The 17,859-nt window shown below is 48.0% G+C and overlaps 1 protein-coding gene across 1 annotated transcript; it reads left to right on the forward strand.

The window, feature by feature from the left end:
• Positions 1–412: 412 nt before the first annotated feature.
• On the forward strand, positions 413–16,925 carry iqgap3 (IQ motif containing GTPase activating protein 3). The gene is given in 37 exon segments (XM_041881575.2): positions 413–654; positions 973–1,060; positions 1,326–1,482; positions 1,852–1,929; positions 2,046–2,190; positions 2,311–2,424; positions 2,732–2,910; positions 3,023–3,104; positions 3,192–3,355; positions 3,436–3,523; positions 3,694–3,857; positions 4,137–4,297; positions 4,401–4,516; positions 4,661–4,824; positions 4,931–5,021; positions 5,136–5,303; positions 5,685–5,824; positions 5,939–6,109; positions 6,219–6,302; positions 6,414–6,485; positions 6,596–6,665; positions 6,840–7,048; positions 7,171–7,323; positions 7,459–7,622; positions 7,738–7,962; positions 8,267–8,407; positions 8,627–8,711; positions 9,445–9,677; positions 9,797–9,929; positions 10,061–10,198; positions 10,200–10,312; positions 10,416–10,503; positions 10,615–10,827; positions 10,951–11,117; positions 11,222–11,350; positions 11,464–11,572; positions 15,083–16,925. Coding segments are annotated over 37 exon segments (4,944 nt in total). The 5' UTR covers positions 413–620; the 3' UTR covers positions 15,197–16,925.
• Positions 16,926–17,859: the final 934 nt, after the last annotated feature.

The raw sequence follows: 17,859 nt of genomic DNA on the forward strand, positions 1-17,859 counted from the left end.
TTCTTGTTAGCTAGTTAACGTTACCGAGTTACTGCTTCGTAGAGCCACGGAAAGCTATGAAGTAGCAGGTCTGTTGCTATGGCAATATTAAATAGGAAGTGAGAAGTGTTGGCCATATAAATGATTTTAGGGGAGACTGAAGCAGCAACTTTAATATATTATTGCTATCTATGACTATTTACAAAATGTTTACATTTTTTTATTTATTTTTATTTTTACAAGTACCAAGTAAACATGTCCCAGAAAGTTATTTATGGTTATCACGTGTGTTCGAACGTTTCTAAAATACAAATCATGTACCACAATGCAAAGCGACCGCCTGTATTGGCCAATCAGAACCGCTTCTGATTAGCCAATGAGAGGACGGCGGGATATTCAAAGTTCAAACTTTACGGAAATGTAAACAGAAAAATGTGTCTGCACTACAGTTGAGTCAGTAAGAGAGGAGGAAGGATAGTGTATTTTTATTTTTATTTTTTTTCGAATGTGGAAACAGGATCAACTATTTAATTGAAACACTAACCACATGCGAAAATCATATCAATAACTTGACACCAAAAAATATAACTAGCGTTTTTAGACTACTTGCCAGTAATCTCGTCGGCGAAAAAGTCAAGAAAATGGGAGATTCGGGCACACAAACGCGTTCAGGCTGTAAGTTAAGCGACCTTGGCTTGCAACCTAATTAACCAAAGTTTGTTAGACAGTAAACTGGCTGTTTTGCCTGTTTTAGGTGGATGGCTAACTATAGCTAGCAGGTAACGTTAGCGAATGAGCTAACCTTAACGTTAAAGGCTTACTGTAACGTTATAGCTAGCTAACTCGCTTGCAAGGCTCCTAATATATCTAACGTTAGCTAACTTGTCAAGGTTAACTTGGGTCAAGTTCATGTCAACTCAGGTATTTAGCTAGGTTAGCTAGCTAGATGGTGCTTTGTATAAAGTTATTTGATTGTTTGACATTTTGTTACAGATGAGCGGTTGACAGCTGAGGAGATGGATGAACAACGCATCCAGAATGTTGCCTATCAATACCTGTGCCGTTTGGAAGAGGCTAAAAGGTAAGTTCAGTTGAAACTTTCTTCTCAGTTGGTTTCGGGCAATAACTGACTTGTACTTCAGACTATCAGTATCACTTCACCCTATCATGGATAGCTAACTCGCTTTTGAAGTGAATTGGCCAACTCTCTGTCCACAGGAAACTGGAAAAGCAACTATCTCTGTCAATAAGTCTGATTGCTCATCATGTTTCAACACATCACATGCAAATTCTTGCATTGATATTCGCTAGTAAATTAATATTAGACTTACTTTCTCTCTTGACAGGTGGATGGAAACTTGTCTCCATGAGGAGCTTCCTGCCCCGACTGAGCTGGAGGAGGGCCTGAGGAACGGGGTGCTGCTGGCCAAGCTAGGCCACTGTTTCGCCCCCAAGATCGTCCCCCTCAAAAAGATCTATGACCTGGACCAGGAACGCTTTAAGGTCTGATCTACTGTTCACCGCCCAATGGTTTTACTGAAATGCCTCTGTCAGTAAGAAAGAGAGTTTCCTGCTGAGTAACTTTATTTTTGACAGTTTGTCCTTTATTTTTCTCTGAAAACTAGCACTCTGCCCCTTGTTTCCCTTCTGGATCCTTTAGAACTACCTATTTTTACTAGTACCTGCTTTTCTGCTATAATATAGTATTTTCAAATTTGACTGTGACTGAAAACCAACTCCTTTAGAGCTGAGATTTGAATTTGTGCTGAGCAAGCATAATACTCTATTTCCAAGGCATTGAATAGTGTAGCTGAATATCAAAGATGTGTCATGATGCAGATTAATCCAACTGATCATATGTTTCTGCCTCAGGGTATGGGATTGCAGTTCCGCCACACGGACAACATCAACCATTGGCGCAATGCAATGGCGGAGATCGGACTACCAACGGTATTACATTTAAAGGGAGAAATAAACTCTTTATTAGGCCTCTCCTCACCTATAACAATAGCAATTGTGATTACTGTTACACCTGAACTGCACCTAACCCGTCCCTGTTGTTTCAGATGTTCCACCCAGAGACGACCGACATCTATGATAAGAAGAACATGCCCAGGACTGTGTACTGCATCCATGCTCTCAGCCTCTACCTTTTCCGACTAGGATTGGCCCCTCAGATCCATGACCTCTGTGGCAAGGTCAAATTTACAGGTAAAGAGTCCCAGTAGGCCCTTACTATTCAATCACAACTGGTAACTGGGGTAAAGGGAAAATACCATATTAATGTTCCTCTGTCATTCCTGTGTTTTTGGGGTAATATTTATTCTCCAGAGGAGGAGATTAACAACATGAAACGGGAGCTGGACAAATATGGCATCCAGATGCCAGCCTTTAGCAAGATTGGGGGAATCTTAGCCAATGAGATAACAGTGGATGAGGCTGCTGGTAAGTAGATGCACAGATATTTTACTTTGTTGTTTTCAGATATAGAAAATACACCATATTTCAAGTTAAAATATGAATTCACACTGGCCCAAAATGTGTTTGTTTTAGACAAGGGGTTGTCTGTTGGCGCATTGGTACTCTCCACTTAAACTGATATGGATGAGATTCCAAAATTGAAACGCCTATAGACGCATCAGATACTATTGAAGTTCCTTGGTCATCGACTGTCATTTAAGAGTCAATGTTGTCACCGTCCTTGAATAGTTTACCAAAATGTTGCCTCCATCTCCCTTCTCTCTCCCTCCAGTCCACGCTGCAGTTATAGCTATCAACGAGGCGGTGGAGAGGGGGCACGTGGAGGTCACTGCCCAGGCCCTGCGGAACCCCAGCGCTATGCTCACCAACCTGCAGGAGCACCTGATGCCAGTCTACCAGGAGATGCTGCGCCAGGCACGGGCACAGAAAGCGGCTTTCGCCTACACCAAGGTGACTAACTGACTGAATTAATATGATCATTAAAAAATGCATTTATAGCCGTATCCCTGGTACAGAGTTTCTGTTGGTGTCAGGATAGTAATCATGTGTACTGAATTTCTAGCGTAACGGTTCAGAGGAGAAGGATATCTATGAGGAATACCTGACCCAAAGTGAGATTCAAGAGAACATTGACAAAGTGAATGGTGGGTAGGACTTAACCATCAAACAGATAAATAAGAAGATAAATAACAATCGGAACTAAACCGAGTATTTTGTCACTGTGTTTGCAGTGCGTGCAGCCATAGAGCAGGTGGACGAGGCCCTGGATTGTGGGGACTCTCTGGCCCTCCTGGAAGCCCTCCAGGTCCCCTGTCTGGCCCTGAGGGGCCTCCAAAGAGACCACGGGCCCTGGTACCTGGAGCAGCTGGCCACTGACCGTGAACAGAAGGCCCTGGTGAGAAACTGCACATTCACACGCGCGCACACACACACAAACATTGTGACCCCTGACCTTTGCTCTCTGACCTGTGGCAGGACATGGGCTGTGTGGACCCTCTGGAGCGAGATGAGCTGCAGGAGGGTGTGTGTGTGGCTAACGAGGAGGCCCAGCGCAACCAGACAAGTCAGTACAAACTCAACTAAATACTGTATCGTAGTCAGTTCTTATCACAAGGGGCATGCACTATATCAATTCCAGTGACTTTTGAGTTGCTGCGTGTGTGCCCTGTCCTTTGCACTCACAATGTTCCATTGTAGATCCATCCAAACAAAATGTGCATGTGTTTTATACAGTGCAGAAAGCTGTGAGGTCCATCAATGAGGCCCTGCGTCTTGGGGAGCCCAGGCAGACTGTTCGTGCCCTCATGGATCCTGATGCCCACCTCCCAGACGTCTACCCCTTTGCATCAGCACTCTACCAGAGTGAACTGGCCCCACTGCAGCGGCAGAGCCCTCAGGTAGGTTAGGCTACAGTTCCCCCACCTGGCCCCTTCAAGCTACCATGGTCACCTAATCATCTCCACCATCCCATCTCAACTCAACTCCTTTTCTCTGAACTCCATGCAATGCTGTCTTGGCTGTAAAACAAGACTGTGTGTCCATTAACATTTTTGTAAAATAAAGGTACAAAAATGAAAAGTAATATAAACAATATAGGGGGAAATTACCAGGTTACCGAAATGGAATCACTTTGTATGTAAACTAACTGTAGTGAATGTGGTCCTTGGTGCCTGCAGGGGGAGCTGCAGCAGGAGGAGCTGTTTGTAGCAGTGGAGATGCTCTCGGCAGTGGCTCTCATCAACCAGGCGGTGGAGGCCAAAGATGTGGGGGCCTTCTGTGCCACGCTGGTCAGCCCTGCAGCCGGCCTGGCCGATATTGACGACAGCCTAGTCCAGAGGTGGGTTTCCAGTACTACTCTCCTGACAATTCTCAGAGTTGTCTCCATGTAGCCTAGTTGCAGATCTGTATACTTTAACCAACTCCTTTGTCATTTGCCTCAGGTACTTTGAGGAGCTGGGTGATCAGAGGAGGAAGGCTGGGAGAGCTCTGCTGACATGGAACGAGCTCCAGAGAGGACTTAACTCTGTAAACGCAGCAGCACAGGAAGAACATGACCGTACGTTTGGAGAACTGAACACCAACTCCCAGAAACACTCTGGGTTTAGGTCCATTGACAGAAATATTTTGTCGGCTGCTATTTGACTCTAAAACCAGAGGAACACCTTGTATTTGACTGGATCTGCTTCCTGTTTGTCCACAGAGATCCTCACCATCGGGTTGATTAACCAGGCCCTGTGCCGAGGCGACCCTCAGAAGACTCTGGCTGCACTGCTGCTGCCCTCTAGTGGCCTTGAGGAGGTGGCGACACTCAATGCCCGCCGCTATCACGACGTACTTACCAGAGCCCGGAAGCAGAAGGCTGAGGTATGTCAGCCATGAAGACATAATAGTTTAAAACAGGGAATATAAACAATATTTTGTGGTTCATTATTCAATGCTGTGTTCAATGCTGTGCCCTGTCCTATCACAGGTGAGCTGTGACCCAGGAGCTGAGTTGTGGTTGGCTGACATTCAGGAAGGCGTGAGAAGAGCCAATCACGACACTCAAAGAGCCCTGAAGAGTGAGTTGGCATAGTACCCTCCACATCATGTTTTTTTAAAGCCATATTGAAATTCTATACTGAATGTATAACTTTATCTTAACGTTGTGTGTGTGGGTGTGTTTCCCTGGCCAGTGTCCCTGGGCTTGGCGGCCGTGAACCAGGCAGTGAAGGAGGGCAAGGCGTCCCAGACGCTGCGAGTCCTGCGTTTGCCAGAGGTGGCGCTACGGAGCGTTGTGACAGAATGCGCTGGAGCGTACCAGGCTGAACTCACCGCCCTACTAGGAGCCAAATCTGTGGGAGGTCCGTACCCACTTCCGTGATTCACTTGCGTTCATTCTGGTTGTGATCTATGCACTAGTAGCATATTAGCTGCCAGAATTGGTCAGCATTAACCGTAGACTCAACGATGCACAAAGTAAACATCAATATCGGGTCGATTTCAGCAACAACTAAGAGCGTTGAAGCGTGAGGCTAAACTTCTCCACTGTTTTGGTCCCGTAGCCACCACATTGTAGCAGAGTGAAGCACACCCGTGCTCATGCGCAGATACTATGTGACTATTGTATCGAGCTCATCTCAATATCTGCGGTGCTGCTCCTGGCAGCATCATAACACTGAGTCTACCTTTAAGCTTCTAGGTAGTGACAAGCCCTAATCTCTATCTGATGTACTGGGACTCAGGGGACAACCGGAGCCCATGGCTGAAGACCAAGACTGAGGACAGCCCCTACTACTTCCACCTGCACAAGCTGGAGGGCACCTGGGAGAGACCGCAGGGCTTCGTTCAGAGCACAGTGTTCCTGGCCCACAAAGAAATACAGGTCAAAATACAAAATTACCTGTAAATACAGTGCAAACGAGCTACAGTTTGTATTGATTAGTTAAGCCAACAGTTATTATGGCTGACTGTCTCTGTGGTCTGTCTCCCTCTACAGGCGGTGCTGAGCAGTGTGACTGCGGCCCACAGCCGGGAGGTGCATTGGAAAGCCAGCGAGGGCCTGGTGGTGCAGCTGCAGGCCAGGGCCCAGGGATTCCTCCTCAGACAGAGGCTGGGTGCCCGTCTGCACTTCCTCAACACCCAGCTACCAGCCGTCATCACCATCCAGGTCAGCTAGCTAAGGGTTAACGCATAGAACCACAGTGCAAAGACTATCTTTACATACCCAAATACATTTTCCAAACGGCACGGTGCTCAATGTGTGTTTTTGTTTCCAGTCCCACTGGAGGAGGTTCGTACAGCAGAGGGCCTACAGAAAGAGGCTACAGTATCTCTACCAGAACTGGAGGGCTGTGGTCACGGTAAGGTCGACCAAATAAGCTCTTTGTAAATTAGATGACAAACCCTGTGTTTTCCTGTGTTGAAGTTGACATCTGTTGTTCTTACTGTTTCTCACGTGGTGTGTGTTTTAGCTCCAGGCCAGTGTGAAGATGTGGATTGCTCGGAGGAAATACCTTTCTCGTCGGCGCTTCTTCAGACGTCACGTGAGTGCAACCAACCCATCACCCCTGTACACAAACCTTCATCTCTAATTTTGAACCATTTTGTTGGGGGGGAAATTGCTGCTTGTAGCCTGACCTTTGTCCTTCTACAGGTGGGCGCCATTATAAAGATCCAGGCATTCTTCCGAGCCAACAAGGCCCGTGAGGAATACAGAATGCTTGGTAGGTGGCCACAGCTCCACTCACAAGTCTGTGCCTGGTTTCCCACCCTCTTTTTATTTTATTTTTTACAATGATCATAACTAAAGTCCAATGTAAATACCAAGTCTATTGCATAAGACCAGCCTCACTTGCATTGACATCCCCCGTGTCAACACCTTGATCTTTCTCTTCCAGTCCACTCCACTACCCCGCCGCTGTCGGTAGTGAGGAAGTTTGCCCACCTGCTGGAGATGGGTGACAACGACATCCGCCAGGAGGGGGAGCTGCTGCGTATGAGGGAGGAGGTGGTGAGGACCATTCGCTCCAACCGCCAGCTAGAGACTGACCTGGACCTAATGGACCTCAAGATAGGACTGCTGGTCCGCAACCGTGTCACACTGCAGGTCGGAGCCTAGTTCATTCTGTTATTACTACACTTGTTTCATCAATTCTATTTATTTTTGTCTTGGAATGGGCCTAGAAGTGTCCATAGTCCATCACACTTCTCATCCATTTATGACTACAGGAGGTAGTTTCCCACTGCAAGAAGCTGACCAAGAAGAACAAGGAGCAGCTGTCGGACATGATGGCTCTGGACAAGAGCAAGGGCCTCAAGGCCCTGAGCAAAGACAAGAGGGAGAAACTGGAGGCTTACCAGCACCTCTTCTATCTGCTACAGGTGAGCTGAAGGAAACTACATTTTTTGAATAGGTATTATTGATACAGGGTCAGATATTTTATCTGCCCCCTCATATGTGGCCTGTGCTGAGTTTTCTACAATGGCTCGTTTAATTTAAGTGTATGTGTTCTCAAGACTCAGCCTCTGTACCTGGCCCAGCTGATCTTCCTGATGCCCCAGAATAAAAGCACTCTCTTCATGGAGACGGTCATCTTCACCCTGTTCAACTACGGCTCCGACTGCAGGGAGGCCTACCTGCTGCTGCAGCTGTTCACCACTGCGCTGCGCCACGAGATCAAGTCAGTGTTCGCACACTATACACACACACACACACACACACAGGCTGCTCAGGGGGATCAAGTTGCACTGAACTCAACATCTCACTTTTTCTCTCTCTCTCCCTCCCTCTCTCAGGTGGAAGGTGGACCAGCCCCAGGAGGTGGTGACCGGGAACCCCACAGTCATTAAGATGTTGGTGAGTTTCTACCGCCATGCCCGCGGTCAGACTGCGTTGAAGGAGATCCTGGGGCCGGCCATTAGAGAGGTGCTGCAGGACCGCACCCTCAGCATCCGCACGGACCCCTGCGAGATCTACAAGAGCTGGGTCAACCAGACCGAGACCCAGACCGGCCACAAGAGGTCAGCACTGAGCCAGGAGCAAATGTAGCATCACAGCGGCACACACACATACTCCTATAGAGATCCCTCTACTAGAGTTGGCTTGACTAGACCGTTTTAGATTGGTCAGTATACAGCAAGAAATACATATACTATGCAGACTGGTTTACTTACTTTAGTTGAATGCACTGATTTGATTTGCTCATGACTGGTATTTAAAGCAATGTACGCTCACACTCTCAGATTGGCTTCGAGGTCCATTGAGAACAGTATGTACATGCATACAGACACAGCAACATACTCTGTCTCCTCTCCCCACCCCCAGCTCCCTGCCCTATGAGGTGAGTGTAGAGCAGGCCCTGGCCCACCCCGAGGTACAGCGTCGCCTGGACATCTCCATCGTCAACCTTAAGAACCTCACAGACCGCCTGCTCAACGCTATCACCAGCAACCTGCACAAATTACCGTAAGAGGCCCTCCATGTGCACTCTGCAGAGCTTCTTTTTCATTCTCAATGTAATTAGTTTGAATCACAGCAACCTAATCAAACAGCTGTTGGACATTCACGTCTTCTTCTCACCAGATTTGGCTACAAATTGATTTAGTTTGATTTGTTTCTCTGAGACTTTATTTTCTGTGATGGGAGTTCAACTCTCAGGCTTTCTCCTTCCTCCCACTGTTTCAGATATGGGATGCGCTACACAGCCAAGGTCCTGAGAGATTCTCTACATGAGAAGTTTCCTCAGGCCAGCGAGGACGAGCTTTACAAGGTATACTACTGACCAGACTTGATTTAATAAATCACTTAGATAGATGGATACGGTTAGATATGATCTGAACCATGCATGTGTGATGACGTGCTCTTGTTTGTGTTGTGGTCAGATTGTGGGGAACCTGGTGTTATGATGGTTGTCTTGTGGTTAGATTGTGGGGAACCTGGTGTTATGATGGTTGTATTGTGGGGAGCCTGGTGTTGTGGTCAGATTGTGGGGAACCTGGTGTTATGATGGTTGTATTGTGGGGAGCCTGGTGTTATGATGGTTGTTGTGGTCAGATTGTGGGGAACCTGGTGTTATGATGGTTGTGTTGTGGGGAGCCTGGTGTTGTGGTCAGATTGTGGGGAGCCTGGTGTTATGATGGTTGTGTTGTGGGGAGCCTGGTGTTGTGGTCAGATTGTGGGGAGCCTGGTGTTATGATGGTTGTGTTGTGGGGAGCCTGGTGTTATGATGGTTGCGTTGTGGTCAGATTGTGGGGAGCCTGGTGTTATGATGGTTGTGTTGTGGTCAGATTGTGTGGAGCCTGGTGTTATGATGGTTGTGTTGTGGGGAGCCTGGTGTTATGATGGTTGTGTTGTGGTCAGATTGTGGGGAGCCTGGTGTTATGATGGTTGTGTTGTGGTCAGATTGTGGGGAGCCTGGTGTTATGATGGTTGTGTTGTGGGGAGCCTGGTGTTGTGGTCAGATTGTGGGGAGCCTGGTGTTATGATGGTTGTGTTGTGGTCAGATTGTGGGGAACCTGGTGTACTACCGCTACATGAACCCAGCCGTGGTGGCTCCGGATGGTTTTGACGTGGTAGAGTTCTCGGCCGGCTCCTCCCTGCTCCCTGAGCAGCGCCGCATCCTGGGTTCCATCGCACGCATCCTGCAGCATGCCGCCGCACACAAACACTTCCACGGCGACGGCGCTCACCTGCGCGCCCTCAACGACTACATTACCCTGACGCACTCCAAGTTCCGGTGAGTCATCCCGTCTTTTTAGCGCAACCTCCACCACCTTTTCAGAGGAGAGCTTTATTACTATAATTAGGCTATACATGCTAAATGGCTCTTAAGCATTATTCATATATCTTCCGCAGTAAGTTCCTGCGTGCTGCGTGTGACGTGCCGGAGCCAGAGGAGCGTTTTAACATTGATGAGTACTCTGAGATGGTCATCCTCAACAAGCCTGTCATCTACATCTCCATCAGTGAGCTCCTCAACACACATAAGGTCTGGATGCCACATAAGCTAAAGATGCATACTAACTTTTTGTTTTTAATGGGTTCAGGGGGAGGTGGGTTGGGAACAGACCTTTTCAGTTTAGTAGATCCTGTGCACTAAAGTGTGTGTGTGTGTGTTAGCTTCTGCTGGAGCATCAGGACTCCCTGTGTCCCGACCAGTCTGACCCGTTGCTGACTCTGCTGAGAGACCTGGGGAAGGTGCCCACTATCCATGCTCTGGTTGGTGAGGGGGCTGTAAGCCCCGCAGGAGCCCCAGACAGAGCAGACCCTGGCCCAGTACAGTAAGATGGAGGTGTCCCTCACCCTCACCAGCAAGTTTGATGTGTTCAGGGGCTCTGACGATCACCCTGATGCCAGGGGGATTCTCCTCAGGTAGGGGCTTAAACCATTTAACATTTCAGTGTGGTAAGACTATCACACAATGAAAATGGCATGTCTAATGTGAAGTGTGTTTGTGTGTGCTTGTGTTTTGCAGTACCAAACAGTTGATCATCGACGTGATCCGAGCCCAGCCTGGAGACACACTGAGTGAGGTCCTCAGAGCCGCCTCCTCTCAGGATCAGGTATATTCCACAGCTCTTCCCTGGGATCCCACACACCCTCTTTCTCTCACTAATCCATCCATGGGGAGTTGGTAGTAGTTAACCCCCTAACCGCTGGTGTATTCCTCTCAGGAGGTGCAGCACGGGTGGATGATGCACCGCCGCGCCCAGAGGGACGCCCGCACCCCCGAGAAGATGAAGAGGAACCAGTCGATCGTTGCCGACGGCAACCTGTCTCTGGAGGAGAAGAAGCGGAAGATCCAGCGTAGCCTGAGGAGGCTGGAGAGCCTGGGGGTCCTGACCCCACCTGACTCTGAGACACAGATACTACAGCTCATAGCCAAGGTGGATGGAGACAGATATCATACCAAATCAACTACACCTAGCTCGTCGCAATTGGTCGCCATTTTGTATTTGCAAAAAAAATAATAATAATGTTTTACCTTCTTTCCAAACCACCCCTCCCAGGACATCCGCCACCAGCGTCTGTACCGGCAGCGTCGTCAGGCTGAGCTGGTCAAGCTGAGACAGACCATGGGCAGCCTGCACTGCAAGAGCTCCTTCCACAGCGAACAGGTGGACTTCTACAGTCAGTACATCACCACCTGCCTGGATAACCTCACCGCCAAACACAGGTACACACAAACACATGTGGGAGTGTGACCACACTGCTTGAGGTTCAGTAGGAAAACTGCAACACACTGCTACTGTGCTGAGTTCTCTCTCTCTCTCTCCTCAGTAAGGTGAGTGGAAAGAAGGCAGCGGAGAGCAAAGGGAAGAAGAGCAAGCAGCCCACTCTGACCTACACTGCTGCCCGTTTACATGAGAAAGGAGTCCTGTTGGAGATCGAGGACCTGCCAGTTACACAGTGAGTATACACACATTCAAGCATGAATGTGCACACACACCACCCTACCAAATCACCATGTATGGTTACCTAGGTCCTCAAGAAATGACATGTATTTTATTATTTCTCCTCAGGTTTAAGAATGTGATCTTTGACATTGTGCCGGGTGAGGAGGGCGGCACGTTCCAGGTGAAGGCTCGCTTTTTGGGGGTGGACATGGAGAAGTTCCCCCTCAAATACCAGGTGAGTCTGGGTAGTAGGAGAATGAAACTAGAACAGACATTTAAATACAAACCTATGGTCTGTGTTTGTGTAATTGATGTTGTGATGTCACGAGAGGCTGTGTCCTGGAGGGACGTTACATCCCCCTGAGGTGGCTGCAAACCCAGACAGCTATGGCTCCATCTGCTGGTATGGTCGGGAACTCCACCCCTCTATGGCCAATCTTCCCACGCAGCTGAAACAAATGAGGAGCTGATGAGCTGAAGGTTTGGGAAGGGAAGAGACACACTGAGGGAGTGTGTGGGGGTGAAGAGACACAGTCTCCAACCTGGGCTCTCTGGAGGACAAGAGTGCTGCACGTCCACTTCCATGAGGAATATAAGGATTTGGAGATACTTACCTTTGGGAAATACTCACCTTTGGATATATGCACCTGTGGAAATACGTGAGAGACATTTGGAAGGACTTTTTGCTGGGTTGGCCACTAGCTGCAACGTGGACTACAGTAAGGCTGGGGAAAAGTTATCTGAGCGAGTGAGAATTATGATTTTGGATGTGGAAGAGACATCCCTGAACTGTTAACCCTTAAAGAGCCACAAGAGAACAGAATTTTGTTATATTTTCGTTAATTTCCCAAGACCTATAATAAAATCCTTGTTTTGTTTGAACCTTGTCTCCTTGCACTACTTGAGCAATCCCGCTGAAAGCTGTGTAGCCTCTCGTGACGTCACAGATGGTGGAGAATACGGGCACGCTCAAGCGTTAATAGTGCATGTCAGAGGAGGATACCGAAGGTTTGATCACCCAGTTTTCCAAGTTGGCCGTAGGCTCCCCGCCGACTGAAATGGAGGACATATTGAAAGCCCTTGTTGCTGGCCAGCAAGCCCAGATGCAAGCAAACGTGGCTCTCTTGGAGGAGCAAAAGAAAGCCAACCTTCTGAAGGCAGAGGAATTGCAGTTGCAGAGACAGAGGGTGGTCCAAAATACCCGCCCAATAAAGGCAAGTGACTTTATATCTAAGATGGGAGCTACCGATGACATTGAGGCATACCTGCATGCATTTGAGGCCACGGCCACTAGGGAAGCCTGGCCCAAGCAACAGTGGGTTGGTCTGTTAGCCCCCTTTCTAACCGGGGAATCGCTGAATGCTGTCCGGGACCTGGGCCCCTGACCAGGTTACTGACTATGATGCCCTGAAGTCTGAGATCCTCAGCAGATATGGACTCACAAAGTTTGGTATGGCCCAGCGCTTTCACAGCTGGACCTTCCAACCAGACCAACCTCCTCGGGCGCAGATGCATGAACTTGTCCGAATCGCAAGGAAATGGCTGGATCCGCAGAGGAATACAGCAGCGGCGGTGGTGGAGGCCGTTGTGGTGGATCGTTACCTACGCGCCCTGCCTTATGAGGCAAAACGGTTCATCAGTCAACAGGCCTTGACCACGGCTGATCTGACCGTGGAAGCTGTGGAAAAGTACCAGGCCACAGCGGAGATGCTGAATGCTTCCCGAAAAGACCCCAGGAGGGCGGCCCCACCACAAATGGGAAGAACCCGTCCAAAGGACCCCAAGGTCTCGAACCCAGCCACGTCAGGACTTATCCCGGCTCCAGGGGGAGCCAGAAACCAGGCGGGTCCAAGAAGAGTACACCAGGAGGGGGAAACTCGACAGTGTTACCGGTGTGGGGAGATAGGACATATCTCCTGGCAGTGTGGGAAACCAGCCGATGAACCTATGCCCACTGCGGAGTCCTCCAGCTCAGCACCCACACACACCGTTTTGCCTCGCTCTTGGGAGTCGTAGATGGCGGCCCAGATCGACCCCCCACCTGCCCGGTAACTGTGAATCACCATGATGTGGAGGCCTTACTGGATTCTGGTAGCCGGGCCACCCTGATGCGTAAGGATTTGGTGGGCCCAACGTGTCTGACCCCCGGGAAAGTCCTCCCAGTTTCCTGTGTCCATGGGGACACCAGAGAATACCCCATTACTGAACTTACAATGACCAGCACGCGGGGAACCATACACACGACGGCGGGGGTGGTTGATTCCCTCCCCGTCCCTGTCCTAATTGGACGAGACTGCCCAGCCTTTTACCCACTCTGGAGAGAGTCTCAGGAGAGGATAACCCGAGTACCTCGGAAACGGAGAGGCAAGACTCATCCTGGGAAGGCTCCGGTGCAATCCTCCGAATTACTCACTCCCGCCCGGGCTCGGATAGGGATGGCAGGTGCCCAGACCGACACAGAGACGGAGCTACAGAATCTGGACAAAGAACTGTCTGGTCTGAAGGGGACCGCTGAGAGGTATCGTTTGTTAAAGCAACAGTTAGACATGAAGACAGAAGAGTTAGATATCCTCCAGGCTAAACTCCAACAGAGCTCCTTCCATAAGCAACAGGAGGAGCTGGAGAGGCTGCGCAGGACCATCGAGGAGTGTGAGGAGACCCTGCGCAGTAGTAAGGAGGTCCAGAAGAAGGCAGAGGAGAAGTACAAGGTGTTGGAGAACAAGATGAAGAATGCGGAGGCAGAGAGAGAGAAGGAACTGAAAGCTGCTCAACAGAAGCTAAACTCTGCTAAAACCAAGGCTGATGCGTTCAGTAAGAAACTCAAGGAGAGACAACAGGAGGCTGAGTCCCTGGTCCTAGAGTTGGAGGAGTTGAAGAGAGAGCAGTCTGGCAAGCACCACGGCAATGCGGACGCCCTCTCCCGGCGTGATGCCTTCTTCGCTGCCTTTACCCCGACGAGGACGTCGGTCCCGAGGAGGGGGATGTGTGATGTCACGAGAGGCTGTGTCCTGGAGGGACGTTACATCCCCCTGAGGTGGCTGCAAACCCAGACAGCTATGGCTCCATCTGCTGGTATGGTCGGGAACTCCACCCCTCTATGGCCAATCTTCCCACGCAGCTGAAACAAATGAGGAGCTGATGAGCTGAAGGTTTGGGAAGGGAAGAGACACACTGAGGGAGTGTGTGGGGGGTGAAGAGACACAGTCTCCAACCTGGGCTCTCTGGAGGACAAGAGTGCTGCACGTCCACTTCCATGAGGAATATAAGGATTTGGAGATACTTACCTTTGGGAAATACTCACCTTTGGATATATGCACCTGTGGAAATACGTGAGAGACATTTGGAAGGACTTTTTTGCTGGGTTGGCCACTAGCTGCAACGTGGACTACAGTAAGGCTGGGGAAAAGTTATCTGAGCGAGTGAGAATTATGATTTTGGATGTGGAAGAGACATCCCTGAACTGTTAACCCTTAAAGAGCCACAAGAGAACAGAATTTTGTTATATTTTCGTTAATTTCCCAAGACCTATAATAAAATCCTTGTTTTGTTTGAACCTTGTCTCCTTGCACTACTTGAGCAATCCCGCTGAAAGCTGTGTAGCCTCTCGTGACGTCACAATGTATATCACAGTCTCACTGAAATCAGTGCTCTATATTGCATTTGCTGCAATTATAAATTATTTTGTGCTGCTATTTTGAAAAATCCTGGATTTCAGAACTGTCTATTCACACATCTGTGTTTGTAGGACCTGCTGCAGCTGCAGTATGAGGGAGTGGCGGTGATGAAGATGTTCGACAAGGCCAAAGTCAATGTCAACCTGCTCATCTTCCTCCTCAACAAGAAGTTCTTTAAGAAGTGAGGGGTTAGAGGATACTGCCAGACCACCTACCCCAAAACGGGGCCAAATGCTATTATTAACTCATACCTATACACATCTATTTTTGTACCAATGGATCGTTTTTGTTCATATCTGAGTAAATTGATCCAATCAGTTAATTTAGAAGGATGCTATTCAAACAGGAAATTCACAAAACATGGTCAGTAAGGATGAGGAGGGTTGCTCCTCTTAACAATAATGAATTTGCTCAAGTGTGTACAAATGTGTTTTTGCATAGCCCAACTCCCTCTGAGACACCTGCAGAGAGTTGGGGTCAGAGCCAGCCAGGGGCAGACATTATTAACGGCCTACCTGGAGCAATTAGCGTTAAGGTCTTGCCCAACGGCATTAGACAGATGTTTTACCTTGTCGGCTCTGGGATTTGATCCGGCGACCTTTCGGTTATACTGGCCCAACACCATTGTCTTACGTCAGATCGTGTCACTCCTACGCGACGCTCGTCCCTCAACCACAAATCAGTGCAGACAGCCGTCATGTTATCTGATGTGAGACAACGGGCCCAACACTCTAACCTTGAGGTTACCTGCTGCCCAACTATTTGCCTTGAGAGATGTTGCTCCTCATTTTACTTGTTGTGATGACAGCTGTATAGTATGCCTCAATTTGTATTAATCTCACCCTCCCAGATTTGTTTTATCTTTTATCTACTTTAAGATATTAGAGCAGCTTTACTTTAATAAGGGATTTTAATCAAAAGGGATGTGCATCTGTATTTACATACAATATTTGTTTATCTCTAGTGGTGCTATCTGTGTACGAACGGCTTCATCTTTTATCATTTATTTAATCCACTGATGTTATACGACGACTGTATCCTAATCTTATTTTCAGCCGGCTGATTTCACCACCTTTCTCCCTTTCAAAAACTCACTGAGCAACTTCTCATACATTTTTAAATAGAAACGCTACAGTTTGCCACATAGCAGCCTACACAATCCTCTAGTATTTTCTGCACTACTTGAAATGGGCACAGGACTGCTGTATTTGCTCCCGACTCCACATACATATGCTCTTAGGGGATTTGATGTTGTGCAGCTTAACGTTTCAAATGTCAATGTTTCATTGGCCTAGCAACAGGAACTGGTACTGTAACATGTGCCTTGGGACTTCCTGTGATCATGGCTTATTGTCTCCCTGATGTGTAGGTTACAGACAGGGCTGGCCACATTGTAAGGAATTTGTGTATTTGACCTTAAAGACTGATGAAACAGGGTATTGCAGTGAAGGTGACTTCATTAGCTAGGCTTCTGTCAGCTGGAGCCTTGTGGTCCAACCTTTGACCCCTAACCTAAGAGGCTTGACCTTTTCTTTAGTCTGGGCTTGAAACTTGGTTCAAACTTATGTACATATTTTCTGTCATTTATTTGTATTTTCATCTGTCATTCCGCTACCATTATGTCAGTCTTCATTTGTTTTATTCTATCTCATTCTCTTTTCAACACTAATATGTTCAGGCCAGTCACAATTTCCACCATTTGGTTGCTAATTTGATGTGGACCAACATGACAATACAACTGTCCTTATTCTCTCCACATAGTGCTGTAGCTGTAAGGGAAATTGGTTAAGCTAACCAGACAATAGACCAACTGCCTGATAAATTGTTGTTCTAATGAATCTGACTATGCAATGGAAACTGTTAACACTCCTGTTTTTACTTTTATATTTAAATAAAAATGTAATTGTTCTTTCACAATTTCTCTGTCAGTTTGTTTTACATACTTGATTACATTTCTAAAGATTAATCTATTTTCTTCACCTGTTATTCTTAATGGCTGTTTTTTTCTAATGCTTTATTATATCTTCGTAATGGCCATCAGACATTTTTATCCAAACCATCTCAGCAGATGCTTGCTTGCTTGCTTGCTCTGTGAGCTCCACAAACTGGTAAATAACAAAACCTACCATGGATATTCACCATGTACACTACATGACCAAAAGTATGTGGACACCTGCTTGTCGAACATCTCATTACAAAATCATGGGCATTAATATGGAGTTGGCCCCCCCCTTTGCGGCTATAACAGCCTCCACTCTTCTGGGATGGCTTTCCACTAGATGTTGGAACATTGCTGCGGGGACTTGCTTCCATTGAGCCAGGAACATTAGTGAGGTCGGGCACTGATGTTTGGCGATTAGGACTGGCTCACAGTCGGCATTCCAATTCATCCCAAAGGTGTTCGATGGGGTTGAGGTCAGGGCTCTGTGCAGGCTAGTCAAGTTCTTCCATACCGATCTCGACAAACCATTACTGTATGGACCTCGCTTTGTGCACGGGGCATTTTCATGCTGAAACGGGAAAGGGCATTCCCCAAACTGTTGCCACAAAATTGGAAGCACAGAATCGTCTAGAATGTCATTGTATGCTGTAGCGTTAAGATTTCCCTTCACTGGAACTAAGGGGCCGAGCCCTAACCATGAAAAACAGCCCCAGACCATTATTCCTCCTCCACCAAACTTTACAGTTGGCACTATGCATTCGGCCAGGTAGAGTTCTCCTGGCATCCGCCAAACCCAGATTCGTCCGTCAGACTGCCAGATGGTGAAGCTTGATTAATCTCTCCAGAGAACGCGTTTCCACTACTCCAGAGTCCAATGGCGGAGAGTTTTACACCACTGCAGCCGAC

Source organism: Coregonus clupeaformis, chromosome 28 (assembly GCF_020615455.1).
Source record: "Coregonus clupeaformis isolate EN_2021a chromosome 28, ASM2061545v1, whole genome shotgun sequence".
NCBI lineage: Eukaryota > Metazoa > Chordata > Actinopteri > Salmoniformes > Salmonidae > Coregonus > Coregonus clupeaformis.